We start from the raw sequence: 20,853 nt of genomic DNA, 5'->3' as shown, positions 1-20,853 counted from the left end.
GGACTTATTTTCCTTTAGGTGGTGCAGACTGCGTTGTCAGAGACCCAGGATCCAGAGGATATATCAGTAACTGTAAAGGCCTTCATGACGGCTGATCTCCCGAACGAACTTATAGAGCTACTAGAAAAAATTGTCCTAGACAATTCTGTGTTTAGTGATCATAGGTTTGTATTAGTGTTGCCTGTGTGACATTCAAAATCACCATTCTGATCAGAGAATATACTGTTAGTGCTGTGAAACTATCTTCTTTACAGAAACCTTCAAAATTTATTGATCCTGACAGCCATAAAAGCTGATCGCAGCCGTGTAATGGAATACATTAACCGCTTAGATAACTATGATGCACCAGATATTGCAAATATTGCAATTAATAATCAGTTGTATGAAGAAGCATTTGCAATTTTCAAAAAATTTGATGTGAACACTTCAGCAATCCAGGTAGAGTGCACATCTGAGCATCCAGTATAATGTCAGTAATGTGAAAGTTGTATACATTCGTTTAAATTTATTTGCAGGTATTGATTGACAATGTACAAAATCTTGATCGGGCATACGAATTTGCTGAAAGATGCAATGAACCAGCTGTTTGGAGTCAGCTTGCAAAAGCTCAATTGCAGCAGGGAATGGTTAAAGAAGCAATAGACTCGTTCATAAAAGCTGATGATCCATCGGCATACATGGATGTTGTGGAAACTGCTCACAAAACAGGTAAGACTATGAAGAGTGTGTGTGTGTGTGTGTGTGTGTGTGTGTGTGTGTGTGTGTGTGTGTGTTTTATGATACTCAGTAAGTCAGTGGTTAATTGAAAGAATTTCCAAAGTTTCTTGCTCATTAGATTTTTGATTCAGTACAGAAAACTGTATAAAAATGTTGGCATAACTGATGTGTTCAGCTTCTTCATACAGATCAGTAAACAAAATGAAACTTTGCTGCAGGAAGCTGGGAAGATCTTGTAAGATACCTACAGATGGCTCGTAAGAAGGCAAGAGAATCATACATAGAATCTGAACTAATTTATGCATATGCACGCACAAATAGACTGGCTGACTTGGAGGAGTTTATTTCTGGACCAAACCATGCTGACATTCAAAAGGTAAAATATCACAAATTGTGGTACTCCACTGTTACTTATGATAAAGGGTGGCTAGCAATCCTTGAAAACTGGAAAAATGTGGGAAATTAAAATGAAGTTGTGGAATTTAAAACACACTCTTCTACTATTACTGTTACATAATAAATAAGTCAATATTTTTTCTTAAACACACTTAGTATGCAGCTGATGCACTGTTACAGTGCTTGCAGGAGAAGGGAATGTGCATGTGGACATCGTTACATCCAGCCAGGTACTACAATTTCCTGTGGTGTTAAACATTTACAGCTCCCACAAACTTAAGTGAGGTCTGCACACTTCATAGTTTGTGCTGTTATTGCTAGATGGTAATAGCGATATCAGCACAACTCTTCAGTTCTGAAACCTTTCTTATAGTGTCTTGTTTCGTGGGTGTTAGCTGATGTTAAAGTTCTGTTTTTAGTGTTTGAGTTGATTTTGTTTTAAAATGTGCAATTAGGAGACTAGTCTGCAAATGATAGAAAGGAACCATTTGATGATTCATATTAAATGTCATTTGAAAATAGTAGTCAGACTTCTTCAAGATGAGTTAGTGCATACATTAAGTTATTTTTACAGATTGTGTTGTTCTGAAAGATTCTCAGCAGGTAAATCATGAAATGACTTGGCGAATGATTCCAGTGAATGTGAAGTTTGACTGTCTCTGTGTTTCAATTTTTGTAACCCTCTACTCTTCTACAAATGCTAAATTTTGCTTTGATCTTGGGTGTTGTGTGATTCTGTAGATGTAAATGTGCTGTAAAGGAAATGAAACTTAAAGATTGTATGTTTGCATATGTATTTCAATACTAACACTTACTTTCAACTAGTTTTGCAATAATTACTGTTAAATTGAAGTTCTGTCTGTGTAGTAAGGTTTAACACTAGTGATACCAAAACATTTATAAAGTAGAAAGTTCAGTACACCTAAAAATGTGCAATTCCAACAACACATATGTATACACGAGTTGTAAATTTGTAAAAATCACATATTATAGCAAGTCCACAGGTAACTGCAACTACCAAAGAAACCAGCAGCATATGGATTAGGGAGAGACAGTCATTATTGTGAACTCGTGAGATGGAAAAGAAAATATTGTAAAAAAGGTACTAGATGCACTCTATGGAGTGGCAGGCTAATAAGTGGAAACTGTTATACAATATTTCATAGATTTCGACAGCATCCAAAGAAATTTTTTCCGTACTTTTGAATGAGTGTCGAAAGCTTTGATCAATTAACATGTTAACCTTGTTGACACACATTTCATTCACTCAAATAGGCAAACTCAATGTACAGTCATGGAATTGGCATCCATGTGATCTGGAAGAGTTAAACTGTGTTTAGATTTTAGTTTTATGTGCAGCAATAAATTAAGATGATACACAGTTTACGAAAATGCATTTTCTGATGTTACATAATTTCTGACATGCAGGAAACGTTATTGATATTGAAGTTAGGTGAACCAGTATGAATGAAATGCATCACATTTTCATCTACTCTGAACGAAAACTTAGTTTCCCAACTGTTAGTTTCCCATTACAAGATTTCAGTTAAATATAGCATGCCATAGTCAACTCACAAAGTTGTCGCCTATGTGGTTTTGTTACAAGAAACAGGTCTCAAGGTTTGTAATTAAGCAGTTACTAATTTTTCTAATGTTCTTTCGCTCTGTAAAAAAAATCAGAAAGTGCATTCTTCACTTTATTCAGATGACCTACTGTGCTGACGCAATCAAATAGGGAGTGGAGAATGCACGGAAAGTGGCGATATCATCCACGTGTGGCTATCAAATCCTAGCAATACAATGACATTCTTGTTATGGGCTTATTTGTGGGTTGGCAGAAAAGTGTCACTGGATTGTGATGTCGTAACATGTGCATATCTCCATATATATCCAAAGACTGGACAAGAACGACAAGTCACAGTGACAAAAATTGACGTTGTGTGCAGGAAAAAGTTTTCCTTCATGTTTGTTTCTCTTTCCAACACGGCTTCGAAAGTTGACAAAATATGGCTGGCCCTAATGTTAACAGAGCATACAGCAAGGCTGGCACATGTAAATAATTTGACTGCCCATGCGTCTTCACACTCCCAATACATGCTAAAAGCTATTCCATTCTGTGCTGTTTCATCAGGGTTTGTCTCGTTGGCACCACTTAATGTTAGTGTGAAGTTAAATTGTTGGTATACAATGCGAGTTGTTGTTCTTCGGATTTGATAAAATGTGAACAATTTTTGTGATTCCACCATGGGAAAAGTAAAAGGTATAACTGCCTATTGGGCTGCTCATTAGTTTCTGTGGGTCAAGAGAGGAAATGTTGACACAGGTGCTATGTGTACGTTTTGCAGTACTACAATAAACATTCCTTTTATGGAGCAAGCAGCTCTTACCAGTCTCATACATTCAAAGAAACCCAAGCAGATAGGTGACCGGGAAAAAAATCATTGCCCAAAAAAGGTAGGTTCCTAAAACAATGTAATTTGTTGAATATATAAATCATTTTTGTTATTTCAGTCTTTCAATTGTAGAAACACTTTATTAATTCATTTATTTATGCAAAAACAAATGCTAGAATTAGCTGGGCTCAAGTCTACAAACCACAGTGAATGGGTACTTCCCATTGTGCAAGTTATTAAGGTTTCTTCCCATTCCATTCATGTGTAGAGCATGAGAAGAATGATTGACTAAATGCCTCTGTACATGCTGTAACCTAATGTTGCCCTTAAAATTTCTGTGGGAGCAATACATAGGATGTTAATATATTCCTTGAGTTGTCACTTGAAGCTGGTTCTTGAAACTTCGTAAATAGGCTTTCTCAGGATAGTTTAAATCTGTCTTAGTCTGCTAGTTGAGTTTCTTAAGCATCTCTGCGACACCCTCCCACAGATCAAACAAGTCTGTGACCATTCATTTGCCCTTCTGTGCACAATCGGCTTCCTCTTACCCCTGTTGACATTATTCTCACAGGATATGAAGTTTTTTCCTTTTTGTGAAGTGCACAGTTTTACATTTATGAACATTTAAAGCAAGTTTCCAATCTTCGCATCACTTTAAAATCTTATTAAGATCTGACTAGTTACGCAGCTTATTTCAGACAGTACTTCATGTTAGGTAGCAGTATCATCTGCTAAAAGTCTCATGCTATTTTTAATATTGTCCACAATGTCATTAACATAAAATGTGAATAGCAAGGGCCCCAACACACTTCCCTTGGGCACAGCCACACCGAAAGTGACTTCTACATCTGAGGATAATTCTCCTTTCAAGACAAGATGTCCTCTCCATCAAAACATCCTCAGTCTAATCTGATATCCCATCTGATTGTGGTTCTGACAGTAATTGTAAATGTGGTACTAAGTCAATTGCTTTTCAGAAATCAAGAAATATTGCATATACCTGACTGCCTTGACCCAAAGCTTCCAATGTGTCATCCGAGAAAAGAGAAGAGTTTTGCGTGATCGATGTTTTTGGAATACAAGCTGGTTGGCATGCAGGTCATTCTGTTAGAGATGCACCACCTCATTATGTTTGAACTCGGAATATGTTCTAAGATTCTGCAACCAGTTGATGTTAAGGATATTAGAAGATAGTCTTTTGGAACACTTCTACTCTGTTCCTGTAAATGGGTGTGACCTTGTTTTCTTCCAACCACAGGGCATAATTTTTTTTGGTTGAGGGATACATGATAGAGTATGGTTAGAAGAGAGGTAACTCTGCCACAAATTCAGTATAGAATCTGACAAGAATTCCATTGGGCCCTTGAGCTTTGTTCTGTTTTAAAGATTTCAGCAGACTCCAAGCACTAATGATACTTGTTTCGCTCACTTTTTCCATGGTATGAGGATTAAATTTTCCTGTGTTTTCCTTTGTGAAGCAACAATTGAAAATGGAGTTTTGGATTTCAGCTTTTGCTTTGCTACCCTCAGTTTGTTAATGCCTCATTTGCAAATGACTGGGCACCAGCATTGGTGCCACTAACAGCCTTTACATACCACCAGAATTTCTGCATTTTTTAGGTCATTTGACAGTATTCTGCTACAATGGTCATGGAAGGCTTCACGCATTTCTCTTGACAGCCAAACATATTTCATTCAGCGTTTCTCTATCTAATGTAGGGATGCGATCTTTTGAATTCATGAAAATTTACTGAATAAATGAGGTACTATGCAAACAATCTCATAACAGTAGATTCAGCAAATTCATTGTTGCCAATATAGGTAACGAAACAAACAACATATTTTGTGCAAGACATGAAAATAGCCTTGATAGGCTATTAAGAGCATGTCACAATTGTTTAAGAAAGTGAAAACAATTTTTATTGCAAAAGATCTAAAATTTTATCTCTGTTTGCATAACTTCAACTATGGAATCTCTTCAGCATATGCAACATACTCGTTGACCGCTCACTGCTACTATCTTTGATTGTTAAAATGCAAAGCTTCTTTCATGAAGTAAGCTAATGTAGAGCTTTTATTTGAGAAAGCACTGTCATTGCATGTGACCATGAAAATACTTCAATGTCTGAAAGATCTACAATCTACAAAGTCATTGAAAGCTGAAACATCATCACTAAAGTCAATCACGTGATCAGATGACGTCAATTCTGAAATACTCTGGTGTCTTCGTACTGTACCGAACCATAACTCATTCTGTAGTTCTTTGGAATGTGTGTCCATATTTCCACTAATGTTTCCCAATTCAAAAATAGCAAGAAGAATGCAGCTACATAGTGAAACTGGCATATAGTAGTCAGTGGTACTACTCCCCAATTCACCAAAGAATAGCTATCATTACTTAGATGCGTTGGGGGTATAGTTGTAAATTTGATGAAAGTTTAAACACTGTTCCACAAAAAGCACAGATGGATATCAATTTAAGGTTTTGGAATCTAGAAAAGTACTTTTTCTTTTGCAATGCATTCCTGCTGCTGATTTGTTGGTAGGCCTAAAAATCTTCTGTTGGCATGCGAAACAGGAATAAAATTTTAAAAGTATCAATGGATGGCTGTAATGTAAACTTTAAGGTACTCAAAAGGGGGGGGGGGGGGTGGACAAGTAGTATGTTTCATCAGGTTTCATGATAGAAATGTTTCTTTCTTTCTTTCTTTTACTATTTTAAGTCTTACTGGACGAACTTAAGTGATCTTAGTGCCATGAAATGATTTGGCAAACTGTTTTGTAAGAATATTTCTATATATTGAGAGACTCGGCTTAGCAAAATCAAATGAGTATTAAGTACCTCATATGAAAATTTTGCATGTACAGTATAACAAAAAATGCTGAGTGTTAAGCTACAGATAATTGGTGAGAACAGTGCATTATTGTTCTCTTTGTTATTTTCAGTTTAGATATAAAACATTGACGCAGGCACCTTTTACTGTAGAAAATTTGGATGTTTATAAACACATTTAGATAATAAGACTGGAAGGTAGTATCGTTTACATACTATAACAAAAGTAAGAAACTTGAAAAATGTAAAATTGAACCTTTAAAACCTGGAAAAACCTCTAATTTTAATTTGTGCCTCAGCTGACTGTGCTAGCCACCCTGTTTTTGGGAAACCAACTTTTGTGATTAAGCAACTCTAAATAGTAATCACTGTAAAATATAAAAATATGTATTTTCACAGATTGGTGATCGTTGTTTTGATGATGGGATGTATGAAGCTGCAAAATTGTTGTACAACAATGTTTCAAATTTTGCCCGGCTGGCCATTACTTTAGTACATCTGAAAGAATTCCAAGGAGCTGTCGATGGGGCAAGAAAGGCAAACAGGTATCTTTGTTCTTTTTAAGGATTTTTTCTGTATGAATATTTATTGAGTAATGTGTGTCCATAAAAGTACATCCCTTATACAATTTGGTAATAATTTTCAATAGCACGAGAACGTGGAAAGAAGTGTGTTTTGCCTGTGTGGACAGCGAAGAATTCAGATTAGCACAGATGTGTGGCCTTCACATTGTTGTTCATGCAGATGAATTGGAAGATCTCATAAACTATTACCAGGCAAGCTACATAAATTATGCTGAAATTTGTTAAAAATTTTCAGTAACAAGAATGCCAATATTTGTTTTTTTCTGTTTTCATTTCAGGACAGAGGCTATTTTGAGGAACTGATAAATTTGCTAGAAGCTGCTCTCGGCTTGGAAAGAGCACACATGGGAATGTTTACAGAACTAGCAATTTTGTATTCAAAGTACAAACCTGCCAAAATGCGTGAGCACTTGGAACTGTTCTGGTCTCGTGTAAACATACCAAAGGTTAGAAAGTTGGGAAAGACTGTAAAAGTTCTGGTTTTGGATGCATAAATGTGTAACTAAGCAGACCAGTATACCCCAATTGTACCCTTTCTTTTCAGGTTTTGCGGGCAGCAGAGCAAGCTCACCTTTGGGCAGAACTAGTGTTCCTATATGATAAGTATGAGGAATATGATAATGCTGTAATAGCAATGATGAACCATCCAACAGAGGCCTGGCGTGAGGGACATTTCAAAGACATTATTACAAAGGTAATAATAGTAGACATTGATTCTTTGTTTGCTGAATTTGTAAAAATAAACATTGTAAATTTAATGCAAAAGATTGCATTGTCACAGACCTCATAGAAATTAATGTAAAATATAGTCTATGTATTATGTAACATGTGCTGTTTCTGTAATTATTCCATTAGGGTCTGTTGATTGCAAGAAACTTGGAAGATTGTGCTCAGTTTATCAGGACTAGCAAGACGGATAAAAAAATCATTGCTGTATGCACCAAATGTACTAGTTCTACAAAGAAAGACTTATGCTGGAAATGTTTTTTCATAAACTGTGTTGCTACTGTCTAGATCTGTTAAAATAGTTTAGATTCCATTTTATGTTGCAGGTTGCAAACATAGAGCTGTACTACAAGGCCATTCAGTTTTATCTAGATTACAAACCACTTCTGCTGAATGATGTGTTGTTGGTGCTGGCGCCGCGTATGGATCACACACGTTCAGTCAACTTCTTCACAAAGGTATACATGTTCGTTCATAATATCACATTTCATTTAAAGTTGAAACTTTATTGAGATTTAAGTTCTTTCATTTTTCATATATAGTAGATTGAAAATAGATCGGTCCTCTAATCTTGGGTTAAGTGACTGGCCCTTCCTTTTTAACCTTTTCCAACTTATACTCCCCCCCCTCCCCCTCCTCCCCCCCTCCCCCCCAAGTAAAGAACCACAAATGTTGACAGCTAGAATAATGTGGTGTACTTTGGTGTCTGTCAAATGTACTAAATTTCTTGCACTATGAAGGAAAGTACTGGCTAGAAATTATCGTAATTTTAAAGGTTGCTAGAGTGAATTTTCCTTTTGATAAAAATTGGTAAATGATAGTGATAAAACCAAATAACTCGACCAGACAAGTGGATTAATTGAGCAGACATAAATAGTAAAAATGGCCTTTACTGCACTAGTATATTGGAAATCATGTAAATCTTAGAACAGTACGGGGAACTGCACTGCATGTGATATAAAACAAAGTACTTTACTATGGCACAAAATCTGCTTCAGGTGGTCACAACAGCAGATGATGGTGCTAAATTTGGCTCTGACTCTGTTTAAATAAAAATACTCAACAAATACTTGTAAAGAACACCATAATTCATGTGAACTTACATTATGTTGGTGGAGATATCACATATGTGAAAGTTTCAATGCAAGACAATTTTTAGAGCTTCCAGTACAACCTACAAATTTTTGCTGTAGGACTGGCAACTGATAATAAACATGAATATATGATATGATTCTTGAGTTTCTCCCGGCGTATTTGCTAATCCAAATATCCATGGGTGTACTGCCGGTCTACAGTGTCCAGGTTGTTGGACACTGTAGACCGGCAGTACACCTGCGGATATTTTGATTATGAATATGATATATTGCTAATAAATAAGCAAAACGACTACTGTTTGTGCACGTCATCGGTAGTCCGATCTCTGGGAAAAGCTAAATCTCAAATATTTAGCAGTAGGCATATGGAACAGCCACATAAAATTATTAGCAAAAGCAAGTGGCAAACTGAAAAGTCAAAAGAATTGTAACAGTTATTCACCCACTAAGGAATATTCTTTGGGATCCTTACCAACCAGTATCATTTGGGGAGGGGTAGAAAATTTGATTAGATGAGCATTTCATTGTTATATTATTTGACCATTGTGTGAGCATCACTGAAATGTCCAACCAGCCACTGCAAAAAACTTGAAAACAGAAGTGTAGTTACTCATGCAGTATACTACTAGTAAAATTCAGTGTGTGCATTTAAAAAAGTTAAAATTTTTTTATCGTCATCATCATCCCCCCCACCCCACCCCCTCACACACACACACACACACACACACACACACACACACACACACACACACACACACACACACACAGAGTTGTTTATAATTTTGCACTGCCCATGATTAGGCAAAAAGTAACAGATTGTGGTAAGTCTTTCAGCTTATGCTCTACAGTGTTTCACAAAGTACAAATGTGAATGTGAGAAACACTTTCACTTTTATGCTTACTATCCCTCTACATATTTCCAAAATGTAAAAATATTGTTGCAGGTAAATCACCTTCAATTAGTGAAGCCATATCTTCGTTCCGTTCAGAGTCTGAACAACAAAGCTATCAATGAAGCCCTAAATAATCTTTTAATAGAAGAAGAAGATTATCAGGGTTTGCGGACATCGATAGATGCATTTGATAACTTTGACAATATTGCACTTGCACAGAAGTTGGAAAAACATGAACTAATAGAATTCAGACGCATAGCAGCATACTTATACAAGGGCAACAACCGTTGGAAGCAGTCTGTGGAACTGTGTAAAAAGGATAGACTATTCAAGGTAGTAACACGCAATGAATATTTGTAGCTTATTAAGAATTATAAATCTCCTCACTCACTGTTCAGTAATACGAATTTTGAGATCATGGCTGTAGTTAGTGTTGGTAGCAATAATTAGCCAGTAACATTACTGTTGTAATAGCTGTTCCATAAATATAAAATAACTAGTCTTTGGTAAAAAAGAAGCATCAGAATTATTTTCACAGGTTTGTGTAGGAATTTTTCAGTTACATAATAAATTTCTGCCATTTGCAATTAGCAGAAAGTCTTGTAGTGTTATAAAATGTGGTAAGTAATTTTTACAGTGACATCTAAACATTGTTTGTTTCACAATTTGTACAAAATTAGTTAAACTCCCTGACTGCAGTAGACACCAGGCACTCAGTTCAGTGGGCCTGCAGTGCAGTTGAATGCTACAGTAGTTGAGTGCTGGTTGTGTGTGTGTGTGTGTGTGTGTGTGTGTGTGTGTGTGTGTGTGTGTTGCAGTAGGCAGCTTAAAAATTTTTAACAGTCATGTAATAAGATGTAAAAATGTCTTGCAATACATTGAGTGCAAAACTTTGGTATGTGTGTGCACATGCTAGTAAAGATCACAGGCTAAATCTTTAGGTGCAGCCTAATATATTGGGAACATTAATTGCATTAAAAATTCTGATGGCATAAGCACATCTGTAAAGATATACTTTTATCCCCACAGTGTGTCTCATTACTGTTATTAGGTAGCAAATGACTGGAGACTCCTTGTGCTGTTTCTCCTATCAGCTCAAAGAAACATTGCAGTGACTTGATAATACTCCATACAAGACAAGCTAAAAATTATCGAAAATAGACGGACTGGCAGTGTGATGGACAGCATTCTGTGGCAAAACTGGAGATGTTCTTAAGTTGTGTGGGGATGAATATAACTAAAGATGCAAAAAACCACAGATTTGAAACTAATGTTGTAGTAATGGTTACTTTTCACTTAGTCCAGATTTTAAATGTTGTATTGTCACCTCACTGAGCTTTGGGGATAACTTTAAAGTTGAATCTGTGATAGTTGTTGGTGATCCTTTTGTCTGATAACAATAAAAGGTAAACTTTTCCTGAAGAGTCCAGTCTTCTGTGACTGTGAAATAGTATGAGGAGGATCACTATAGCTGCATGTACATCTAAGCAAACATTCAATAGTTACATCTTGGGCATAAGTCATTTATCCACTTACTGTTCCTCTTCTGTCCCACTCTTGAATAGCACATCGGAAAGTTAATAGCTAAATGTTTCTGTGCTAGCTGTTCTATCCTATTTTATGAGGCCATTTCTCCTTACACAGGTGAGTCGTCAAAACATTTTCATATTTAGAGGGGAAAGTTAGTGATTCAAATGCCGTGAAAAGATCTTGTCACAGTGGAAAATGCCTTCGTAAAAAGGGGAGGGGGGGCTAACTAAACTTGATGACCACATAAACAGTAATGCAAAGCATCCTGCCATTCTTTGAACACTTCAGAGGTTCTCCATCAGTTCTGTGTGGTATTGATCCCATACCATGGAGGAATATTACTGAAGAGAGAAGTGTAGTGCATGCAGCCTCTTTGGTAGGGTTGTTGTGTCTGTGTTCTGCTTTTAAAACAGTCTTTAGTTTGCCTTCCCCATGGCTTTTTTTTGTGTGTGTGATTGTTCCTATTTGTTGTTCCTAATTGTAATCCTGTAGTACTTATTTAAAATTACTACCTTTAAATTCATGTGATTTGGCATGTAACTGAAATTTAACTTACTCAGTTCGGCACATATTATCTGCCATTATCAGCTAACAGTTTGAGGGGCTCAGATGCTCCTAAATTGTTTATAGAGTAACCCTCAAGTGGATGTGCCATTTTTCCTAGCACAAGCAGGGATGCCGCAACTTTTTACCCAAGTGTAGCATAGCGGTCTTTGTTACCAGGATAAACATACCTGAGCAAAATCACAGTTTAATCTTACAATGACTGACTAATCAGACAGACAACTCTATTGCCGTGTAAAAGTTACTCCACACTAATGACCCAGTTGAAACATCAAACAGCATAGTTCCATCAGTTCCTGTCAGCTGCTTATTGGAGTACTAATTATCTCATAGGTGACAGATAGTGCTGCTAGTTTGAAATTTAGGTCATTTTCTTTAAAGGATCATAAAGTTCTCACATAGCTCACTGTTCATTTTATAATACTGCTGCTCACTTAGAGGTACAGCAACACAACTTACCGTGTTAGCTGAAACAGTAATGGTGGAATAGATATGAGCTTGCAGTTCAAAAACAGTGGAATAGTAAGACAATGTTATTTGTGGTTGTTACATTTTAAACATAAGTCCGCACACTTGCAGGTTAAGAACAGTAGAGGGCTATAGTAACTCCTTGGGAAACCCTGATACCACTTCTGTTTGTTAATCACTTCCTGTGGGTTAACATGAGCTGTGGCTTTTCAAGCAACTGAGATGATGATTCAAAGAAAGGCCTTTGATTAGAAGCTACTTGTGAGGAACAGTGTCAAAAGGCTTCCGAAAATCTAGAAACAAGAAATAAATTTGAGATAGCCTGTAGATATCACCCATTTGTTCATGTGAATAAAGTGCCAGTTGTTTCACAACAGTATTTTCTGAATCTGTGTTGACTGTGTAAATAGGTAGATTTTCTATTTAGAGGTATTTCCTCTGTTAAGACTCAATGTGCTCTTAAATCGTACTGCAAATCATTGATGTGGGTCTGTTAATTCAGCAGACTTCTATTTACTTTGTTCTATACTGGCGACACGTGACCTTCCAGTCCTAGAGTACAGATTTTTTGTTGAGAGAGTGATTGGATATAATATCTAAAAAGGGAGCTACTTCAAAAACATACTGTAAAAGCAACCTAATTGGTACACAGTGTGGACTGGAATGCTTGCTTTCAAGTTATGTAAACTGCTCAGGTGCATCAAGGATTTTTACTTGTAAGTTAGTGTTGACAGCTGTTTTTAGTTCAAATTTGGGAGTATTTACCTTGTCCCTTTTCAAAGAATTACAGAACACTGTGTCTAATAACTCTGGTTTAATGGCACTGCTGATGGTAGTATTACCTTGCTATGTTGCAGTTGATGTATTGATTGTGTCAGATGTCAAAATTGCTGAATGGTTAGTGTATTGCCACGAAGGCAGTAAACCTACAAAATTCAGTACATATTTTTGTCCTGTAATTCATACTTCATTACAAAGTTGCCAGCACCCCCCCCCCCCCCCCCCCCTTCCCTGTGCGTGCGCGTGTGCGTGCGTGCGCGTCATGATTACTTTTAGACACTCTAGATGACACTCTAGATATAGTGCAAATCAGTAGCTTATTCCGATTAGAAATTTTGTCTTTCCTTACTTTTTTCAATAAAAATGTGTGCAATAATTGACACACACAATACTGCATTTGTAGGTAATATAAAATCTTAACAAGATACGTAATATTATAAAGTTCGTGACAGGGTTACTGGGTGTTACTATGGTGAAGAAAATAGTTTTTATGAAAAACTAGTGTCGAACAAATACAGTATTTATATAAAATTTGTTTTTTTAGGACGCAATGGAGTATGCAGCAGAATCGAAGAATGCAGAAGTAGCGGAAGAGTTACTTGCGTGGTTTCTGGAAAAGGGAAATCATGATTGCTTTGCAGCTTGCTTATTCCAGTGCTATGACTTGCTTCATCCAGATGTCATCCTGGAATTAGCTTGGAGGCACAACATTTTAGATTTTGCTATGCCTTACCTGATTCAAGTTGTGAGAGAATATATAACAAAGGTGAGTACATATTACAGTGACTACCACTTTTGCTTCTGTTTTGTCCTTCCACATCAGTTTGTCTGGTTGTCATGTGATTTTGTAAATAAAGTTGGGGTTAAAAAAATTGAAATTAATTTCCAAATACATATGCTGAACTATAGTTACAATTCTTAATTTTTCTGCAGGTCGATAAATTGGAAGAGGCAGAGTCGCAGCGGTTGGAAGAGACTGCGCAGCAAGATCATAAACCTATGATCATGCGTGAGTTTTCATAATGTCACTTAATAAGAAAGACAGTACATAACTAAACTACTTTGAAACGTTCTCTCTCTCGTTCGCTTAAAAACAAAAACAATTTGCCCACACCTATTTGCTAGCTTATACGTATTGCATTAAACTGTAATAAACAGTGGAAAAAGCAGTATTAATTGTGGTTGCTTACCAGGCAAGACCTTCCTCTGCTGCTTAACAAAAATGTCTCATTTTGTCTCGTGGCTACCAAATTCCTCATTCGTTCTTCTCCAGATTCATATCAGACAAGAATAAAGCCTGTAGCATGAATATCAAAGAAAGCATTGTAATTTAATAGGAGGATCATAACAGTGCTTTCTCTTTGGCTTTTAAGAGTTGTTCTTAAATAGATAAATTGGTCTTCCTTTATGCATGAATATTCAGATACCTTGAAAGTAGTTTTTGTCCTGCTGAGGAGATATATTCCAAATGGGAAAGAAGTAATTGCATAAAAAATAAAAAAAATTAGGCTTGATGTTACAAACTTACCTGTGTAGAAAGTGCAAATGATAGTTCACATGATTCTCCATTTGTAGCTTGGTGGCTCACGTATGTATGAGAAATTTAATTCAGACATAAAAGAAATCGGAATTGGCAATAAAATTAAAATTTAGGGCAAGAGCAGATGGTGTTCAAGAAATTTTAAAATCAATAAAATTCTTCTGGATTAAGTCGGCATTGTCATCTGTAAAATTCAGACGTTTTGGCGACTGTTGCAAGATGCTTTCCTCAGGGTGTATAGCTAACTGCTCAATGAGTACCAGTTTCCATACTTACATACTATGGAAGAGTGCTGTCATTATGTGAGGATGAGGAGGAAGGGTATCAATTCATTTTGTTGGTCTTTGTAAGGCGTGTTGTCGTTGGCGGAAATGGGCATTTTCCTTTACTGCTTGCCATTGGTGGAGATCGGCGAATAGGAGACTGAGTGGAGACTACAGTGTAGCATTGTTTACTAACGGCCTAGTATCGACTAAGCCGCATCAGCGCTCTTTGTACTCTCCACCACTGTGACCTACTGCACGCCTGTTGCTCTGCGAGAGCTGTCCTTCAGCAAAGCTGTCGCAGCTGGCAGTAAAGACACTAGAAGTCGGTACCCATCTTCTATATTCATATTGTTGGGTCACTTGGCTATTTCTATAGCCTCTCAAATCTTCCTCCTCAAACTAAACAGCTGTTTCGCCAGTATGCGAGCCTCTCGAAATTAGATCTTCATCCTGCACTGTTCCTGATGTTCAGCCACTGCTGATATGTTGTATTGTTTGAGGTGGATATCTCTCTCGTGTTCAGTTAACCTCGCACTTATGGGGGACAGTCTCACCTACATACACCAGTCCACATTCACACCAAATTTCATAAATTCTGGTGGCATGAAACTTGTCAATTGTATCTTTGCTGGCTGCAGCAGACATTTTTATGAAAGCATTTGAAGAAACAGGACTCCAGTCTGCACCATTACACCCAGAATGCTGGCTACAATATGTTGGCACCTTTATCTGGCCACACGGAGAAGAGAGATTCAGAACTTTCACAAACATCTCAACCAGCAGCACAGTAAAATTCACTTTACCATGGAGATAGAAAAGAATGGGGTATTGCCTTTTCTCAATATGGAAGTTTATCGTAAGCCAGAGAGGATGCTTGGACACAGTGTTTATAGGAAGACCTCCAACACGGACAGGTACCTGCATGCATCTTTCCACCATCATCCTACACAAATTAATTCAGCCCTGCCAGCTTTAACTAAGAGAGCCTACAGGATCAGTGATGTACACAACCTAAAAGCTGAACTAAAAAACCTCAGGTCCATTTTTGGAGCTAATGGTTAAAACATAAGGATTATACACACAACCATGGTGCCGAAGGAGGGGGGCCACAGGGAAATGTAGAACGAAGCACAGAACACCGCCGTGCTACCATATGTGCGAGGGGTTACTGAACATCTGGGCAAAATTGTCTGGCAGGCATTAAGCTCATTTTTTGTAGCAACAACAAAATAAGACATCCTGGGCTCGACGAAAGATAAAATTAACAAGTTTCATGCTGCCGGAGTTTGTGAAATCGGGTGTGAATGTGGACTGGTGTGTGTAGGTGAGACTGGGCATTTAATAAGCACAAGGTTAACCGAACATGAGAGATATATCTGCTTCAAACAATACAACAAATCAGCAGTGGCTGAACATCAGGAACAGTGCAGGATGAAGATTGAATTTTGAGAGGCCCGCGTACTGGCGAAATAGCCGTTTAGTTTGAGGGGGAAGATCAGAGATGCTATAGGAATAGCCAATATGAACAGAGAAGACGGGTACTGACTTCCAGTGGCTTAGCTGCCAGCTGTGACAGCTTTGCGGAAGGACAGCTCTTGCAGAGCAACAGGCTTGCGGTAGGCCCCAGTGGTGGAGGGTACACAGTGCTGATGTGGCCTAATTGACACTAGGCAGTTAGTAAACATCGCTACATTGTAATTGCCACTATGTCTCCTACTTGCCGACATCCACCAATGGCAAGCAGTAAAGCCAACTCTAATGGAAAATGCCCATTTTTGCCAATGACAACATGCAGTGCAAAGACCAATAAAATGGACTTTTAATACCCCTCCTCCTCACTCTCACATCCAATGACAGCACTCTTCCATGGTATATAAGTATCCAAACTAGTACTCATTCAGCAGTTTGCAATACACCCTGAGGAAGGCATCTTGCAACAGTCACCAAAACGTCGGAACTTCACAGATAATGTGACCTCAAACCCAGAAGAACTTTGACTGTGACAATGGCCACGGAATCATACGTTAACAAATTTTAAAATGTTCTTGATTCTTCAAATTGGTTTCGGAGGGGGTATAGTCTCGAAGCAACCAACAAAATTCTCTGTTGCACAGAGTGCCTCCACTACAGTATGAATGTTAGTAAGATCCTTGTGGCTCTTAAAATGAAATGTGGCACATGAATCGTGATCTGCTTAGCTGCTTACCTTGTTACATAGTAAATTTATACTAAGTTGAAACCTTAGTTATTTGTAACTGACTTAAATGTTTGGTAAATGCACTCGCAGTGAATAAAAATATTACCATGAAAGCACAAAGATTAAACAGAAGTGCTGAGTAATGTGTGTTTCTTCCTCATATGTTCAGGCTGTCATAGAAAAATTAATTTTAGCTCTTTCTCACTATATTATTAAATGCATACATATTCTAATATATGTTTACTTCACAGCGGAACCCCAGCTAATGCTGACAGCTGGTCCTGGAATGGTTGGCCCTGGATATGTTCCTGGGTATACCAATGCCTATGCGCCTGGAGTGCCCTATCAAGGGTATGGAATGTAAATGGCTGCTGTGTTGCCATGAAAAAGATCAGAAGAAATGAATTTTAAAAAGTGGTGTCTATAACATCCATGTCTGATTAGTTACTGTTAAATGTTGAAGCATTTAGAGAGGATTATGGTAAAGAGATTAATCTGTTGTTATTTCAGTGAGGAGTCCCATTTAGAATAGGGACTGAAAGTTCAGATGTGGGTGCAATATGAGCTGTGTTGAATCATCTGTTAAAAACATTTTAGAAGTATCACAGAGATGGAAGCAAATTATTGTAGATAGCTTACATGGAGTGATCAGCTGAAATGTGTAAGATGTGGATATAGCTGAGATTTTTCTGTGGACTATATCTGCCTGTGCTTATTAATGTGCAAATGTATAAAAATCATAGATAAATTTTGAATTTTTGGTATTGCTGTGAGGCGTTAGAAATAGACAGAGGGTTATTGAAGTGAATGCTAGAGATAACATTGAGTTGACACACGTAATTGTGTTAAACTGTTCTCTAATCTCTTCCTTGTTCATTGACTGTACGGTATACTGTATTATATATTTGTGAATGTACTGCAATAATGTAGACCAGTGACAATAGTGTTCCCATCTCATTTAATTTCAAATTGTGAGAAACATTAGTTGAAGTATAAAGTTCATTCCGTGGCTGTCTGTGAAGTTGTTGTGTGCAAGAAAGTGAAACTAAACTGGTGAGTGTGCGTGTTACATGTGATGCTGCTTGTTGGTGTGCCTTTCCATCTTCATTCCATTCTTCGGTGTGGTGGTCCATTCCATATACAGTGTTCATACATTACTTTCGCATTCAGCAGTGTGAATAAAGGGGTGAATATCGCATTACTCTGCGTGAATAGTTAAGAGGGTGTATTTTGTGTTGAAACTCTGTTTTAATGTTTCTTTACAGTATGCTTTGCACCCTCACAACTATTGTTGCATGAAAAAATTATTTATTGTTGATGATGTGAAAAATTATTGAGCAATCAATATAGAAAAATGTTGACTCACTTAACTCTTTTGTATACTGTATTTATTTTTCTGATTACTGGTATTTGTTGATCATCTATTTACATTTATTGTCGTTATAATATGGAACAGCAAAAGAACTTATTTACTGCAGCGACTCCTGACTGTTCATTGTAAAGATAATAAATAAATAATTTAACTGTGGCATTTTTCTTTTTTTCATCAATAAGAATAAAATTTTACCATGTAATAACCACAAGTAAATGAAATCCTAATTGAATTGACAATAAGAATTAAGACTTTGACTACTCTCATTCCCTATGTTGAAGGACACTTGCTAATATCTGTGGGGAGTGTTTCTTGTCACTGTGGTTGTGCACTTAAACTGCTACTTCAAACCACATGCATCTGGGAGAAGCTTTGTCACTGATTGCCATATCCAGCTTGCAGGGAGGATGATAAGTCATATCACATTTGTGAGGCAGGCACCTAGTTTAAACCCAGTCCAGAACAATTAGTCATACACTATCAGTAAAGCACATACTCCGTGGAGTAATAATTCTATCTCCAAATGCAACAGAATTTGGCTGTGCATTATCACACAACAGAACATGTTAGTTTATTTTGAGTAGATATGTATAGCCTTCACACTACTATTAATCTACAGCTGTCTTCACTGATTTTTCCCAAGCTTTACAATGCCTCTTGTTGTATGGCTGTTTGCAGAATATTTGAGGTTCCCAATACCACACACACAATAGATAGCAGCAGAAGTGAAGTGTGAGTGTGGTTGAGTTTTTTTGGTTAGGACATAGCCTTTAAAAGACAGGATTTTGGGTTAAAGCACTTATGGCACAGTTTCTCTGTCAAAAGTATCAAAACAGTGCACAAGCCATTGCAAAGTGAGATTGATACTGGTAAAGCAATATTATAAAAAGGTTTGTTGTGTTGGAGACAGGTGCAATGAAAGGAATGAGCTCCCTGCTAAATCATTCTTCACATGCACACATGGCTGTGGGAACCCCACCTCATGCACACATGATCTCCAGCCCAAATCTGGTGCAAGCTTTTTTTTTTTTCTTTCTTTCTTTCTTTCTTTCTTTCTTTTTCCTGCAACTCACTTGTCAGTGAGTAGTAATGTCCTTTCCATAACTGTTTGTATTTCAACTTGGACTTCTCATTGTTCATACAGTTGCTTAATGGCTGTACTTTCCAGTACATTAAACCTTAATCAGCAAATAGTGGCAAATTGCTCCTGACCCTGGCAGACTGAAGACAGGCAGTCCTGTCACACTCTGCATGGGCACTTTTGACAGCACTGTTGCCTGTGAACATTTGCTCTCGAGGACAATTTACTGGGTTCTATTATGTGCTCTTAAAGGAACTTCCATATCTGGGAACCTATTCTGTATGCTTGGACCTTAAGTCCCTAGTGGGGCATTGGAGTGGATGCACAACTAATGTTGTGACTGACATATTCTTTCTAAAATGTTAAAAGAAATCTGTGCTAGATCACTCATCAGTTTTGAAGAATTTTTGCATTCATGAATAAATGCAACAGAGTTGCTAAATGTGACTCCCCATTCAGTCTGAAGTTATCACCACTTAGGTATCAACCGTGCACAAAGTTTCTGGCACCAGAGTTCCTTAACAATATAGTAGTGTGCTGAAGCAGAACAGTAAAAATTTGTTAAACCTATACCTCTGTAATAACCTGAATAAACTTGGCACAAGAGATTCATGTGGCCCACACATGCCCCGGATCACCTCAATCACATCTGTTTTTTTATTATTTTTTCCCCCTACACTACTGACACCACACCGTTGCTTATAAACATGAATGATTTGCCCTGTTTTGAAGTACTGTTGCTTTATGCCCTCAGTAAAATGACAGTGTTCATAGTATGTAGCATGTTTACATGATCAGAATGAAGTTCCAATTGGAAAAAATAGCCATATTGGAAAATTTTGTGCCACATTACTAACCAAATGATTGGCCCATGAGGTTACAGTAGCCCTTGCACATAACTTTTAGAACGACTGAATAGTGTAAAAAAGCTATTTTGCAACTGTATTGTCTCTGCAGTTCTACCTTTTTGTTATCATGATTGTAACAGATACTTGATGTTCTACTAACCTGAAAGAACTTTTATTTCTCTCAGTAAAATTTTTAGATCTAAAAGTAATATCCAATCAAAATTTGTGTATAGTTTGTCACAGTCCTAATTTGTACTTAGGCAGTACAAACGTGTAAATCATACCTTTGTTGCATCCACTAGTAGTATATAGCTAACTACATAGTGGCTGCTACCTCCATTCTCTTCCAGAATGTGAAACAAAAATACATGCCACTTCTTAGCTGTATAAAATGTCTGCTGGGCTAAATAGAAGAAACTACGGGATTGTCTCCATATTTACTGCATGGCGCTTAATCCTATAGTTTTCTGCCTTAACTTTGGATACTACAGGAAAATAGGTATCATATTCCTTATTTAACAATAGCTGCCATTTTTCCCCTTCACCAGGTTTGCTCATGGATGTTACTGGT

General features: G+C 37.3%; 1 protein-coding gene across 1 annotated transcript in view; it reads left to right on the top strand.

The window, feature by feature from the left end:
* Positions 1–18,509, top strand: part of LOC126101157 (clathrin heavy chain) — a 161,207-nt gene extending 142,698 nt beyond the window's left edge. Inside the window, exons 20-32 of the mRNA XM_049911850.1 lie at positions 19–164; positions 255–438; positions 516–708; positions 936–1,093; positions 6,739–6,884; positions 6,989–7,115; positions 7,202–7,369; positions 7,468–7,617; positions 7,976–8,107; positions 9,688–9,969; positions 13,523–13,744; positions 13,912–13,987; positions 17,233–18,509. Of these exons, the coding sequence (XP_049767807.1) occupies positions 19–164; positions 255–438; positions 516–708; positions 936–1,093; positions 6,739–6,884; positions 6,989–7,115; positions 7,202–7,369; positions 7,468–7,617; positions 7,976–8,107; positions 9,688–9,969; positions 13,523–13,744; positions 13,912–13,987; positions 17,233–17,345 (2,097 nt within the window). The 3' untranslated portion in view covers positions 17,346–18,509. The remainder of the gene's footprint in view (positions 1–18; positions 165–254; positions 439–515; positions 709–935; positions 1,094–6,738; positions 6,885–6,988; positions 7,116–7,201; positions 7,370–7,467; positions 7,618–7,975; positions 8,108–9,687; positions 9,970–13,522; positions 13,745–13,911; positions 13,988–17,232) is intronic.
* The last annotated feature ends 2,344 nt before the right edge of the window (positions 18,510–20,853 follow it).

Source organism: Schistocerca cancellata, chromosome 9 (assembly GCF_023864275.1).
Source record: "Schistocerca cancellata isolate TAMUIC-IGC-003103 chromosome 9, iqSchCanc2.1, whole genome shotgun sequence".
Lineage (NCBI taxonomy): Eukaryota > Metazoa > Arthropoda > Insecta > Orthoptera > Acrididae > Schistocerca > Schistocerca cancellata.
This window is presented reverse-complemented; position numbering and strand designations above follow the sequence as displayed.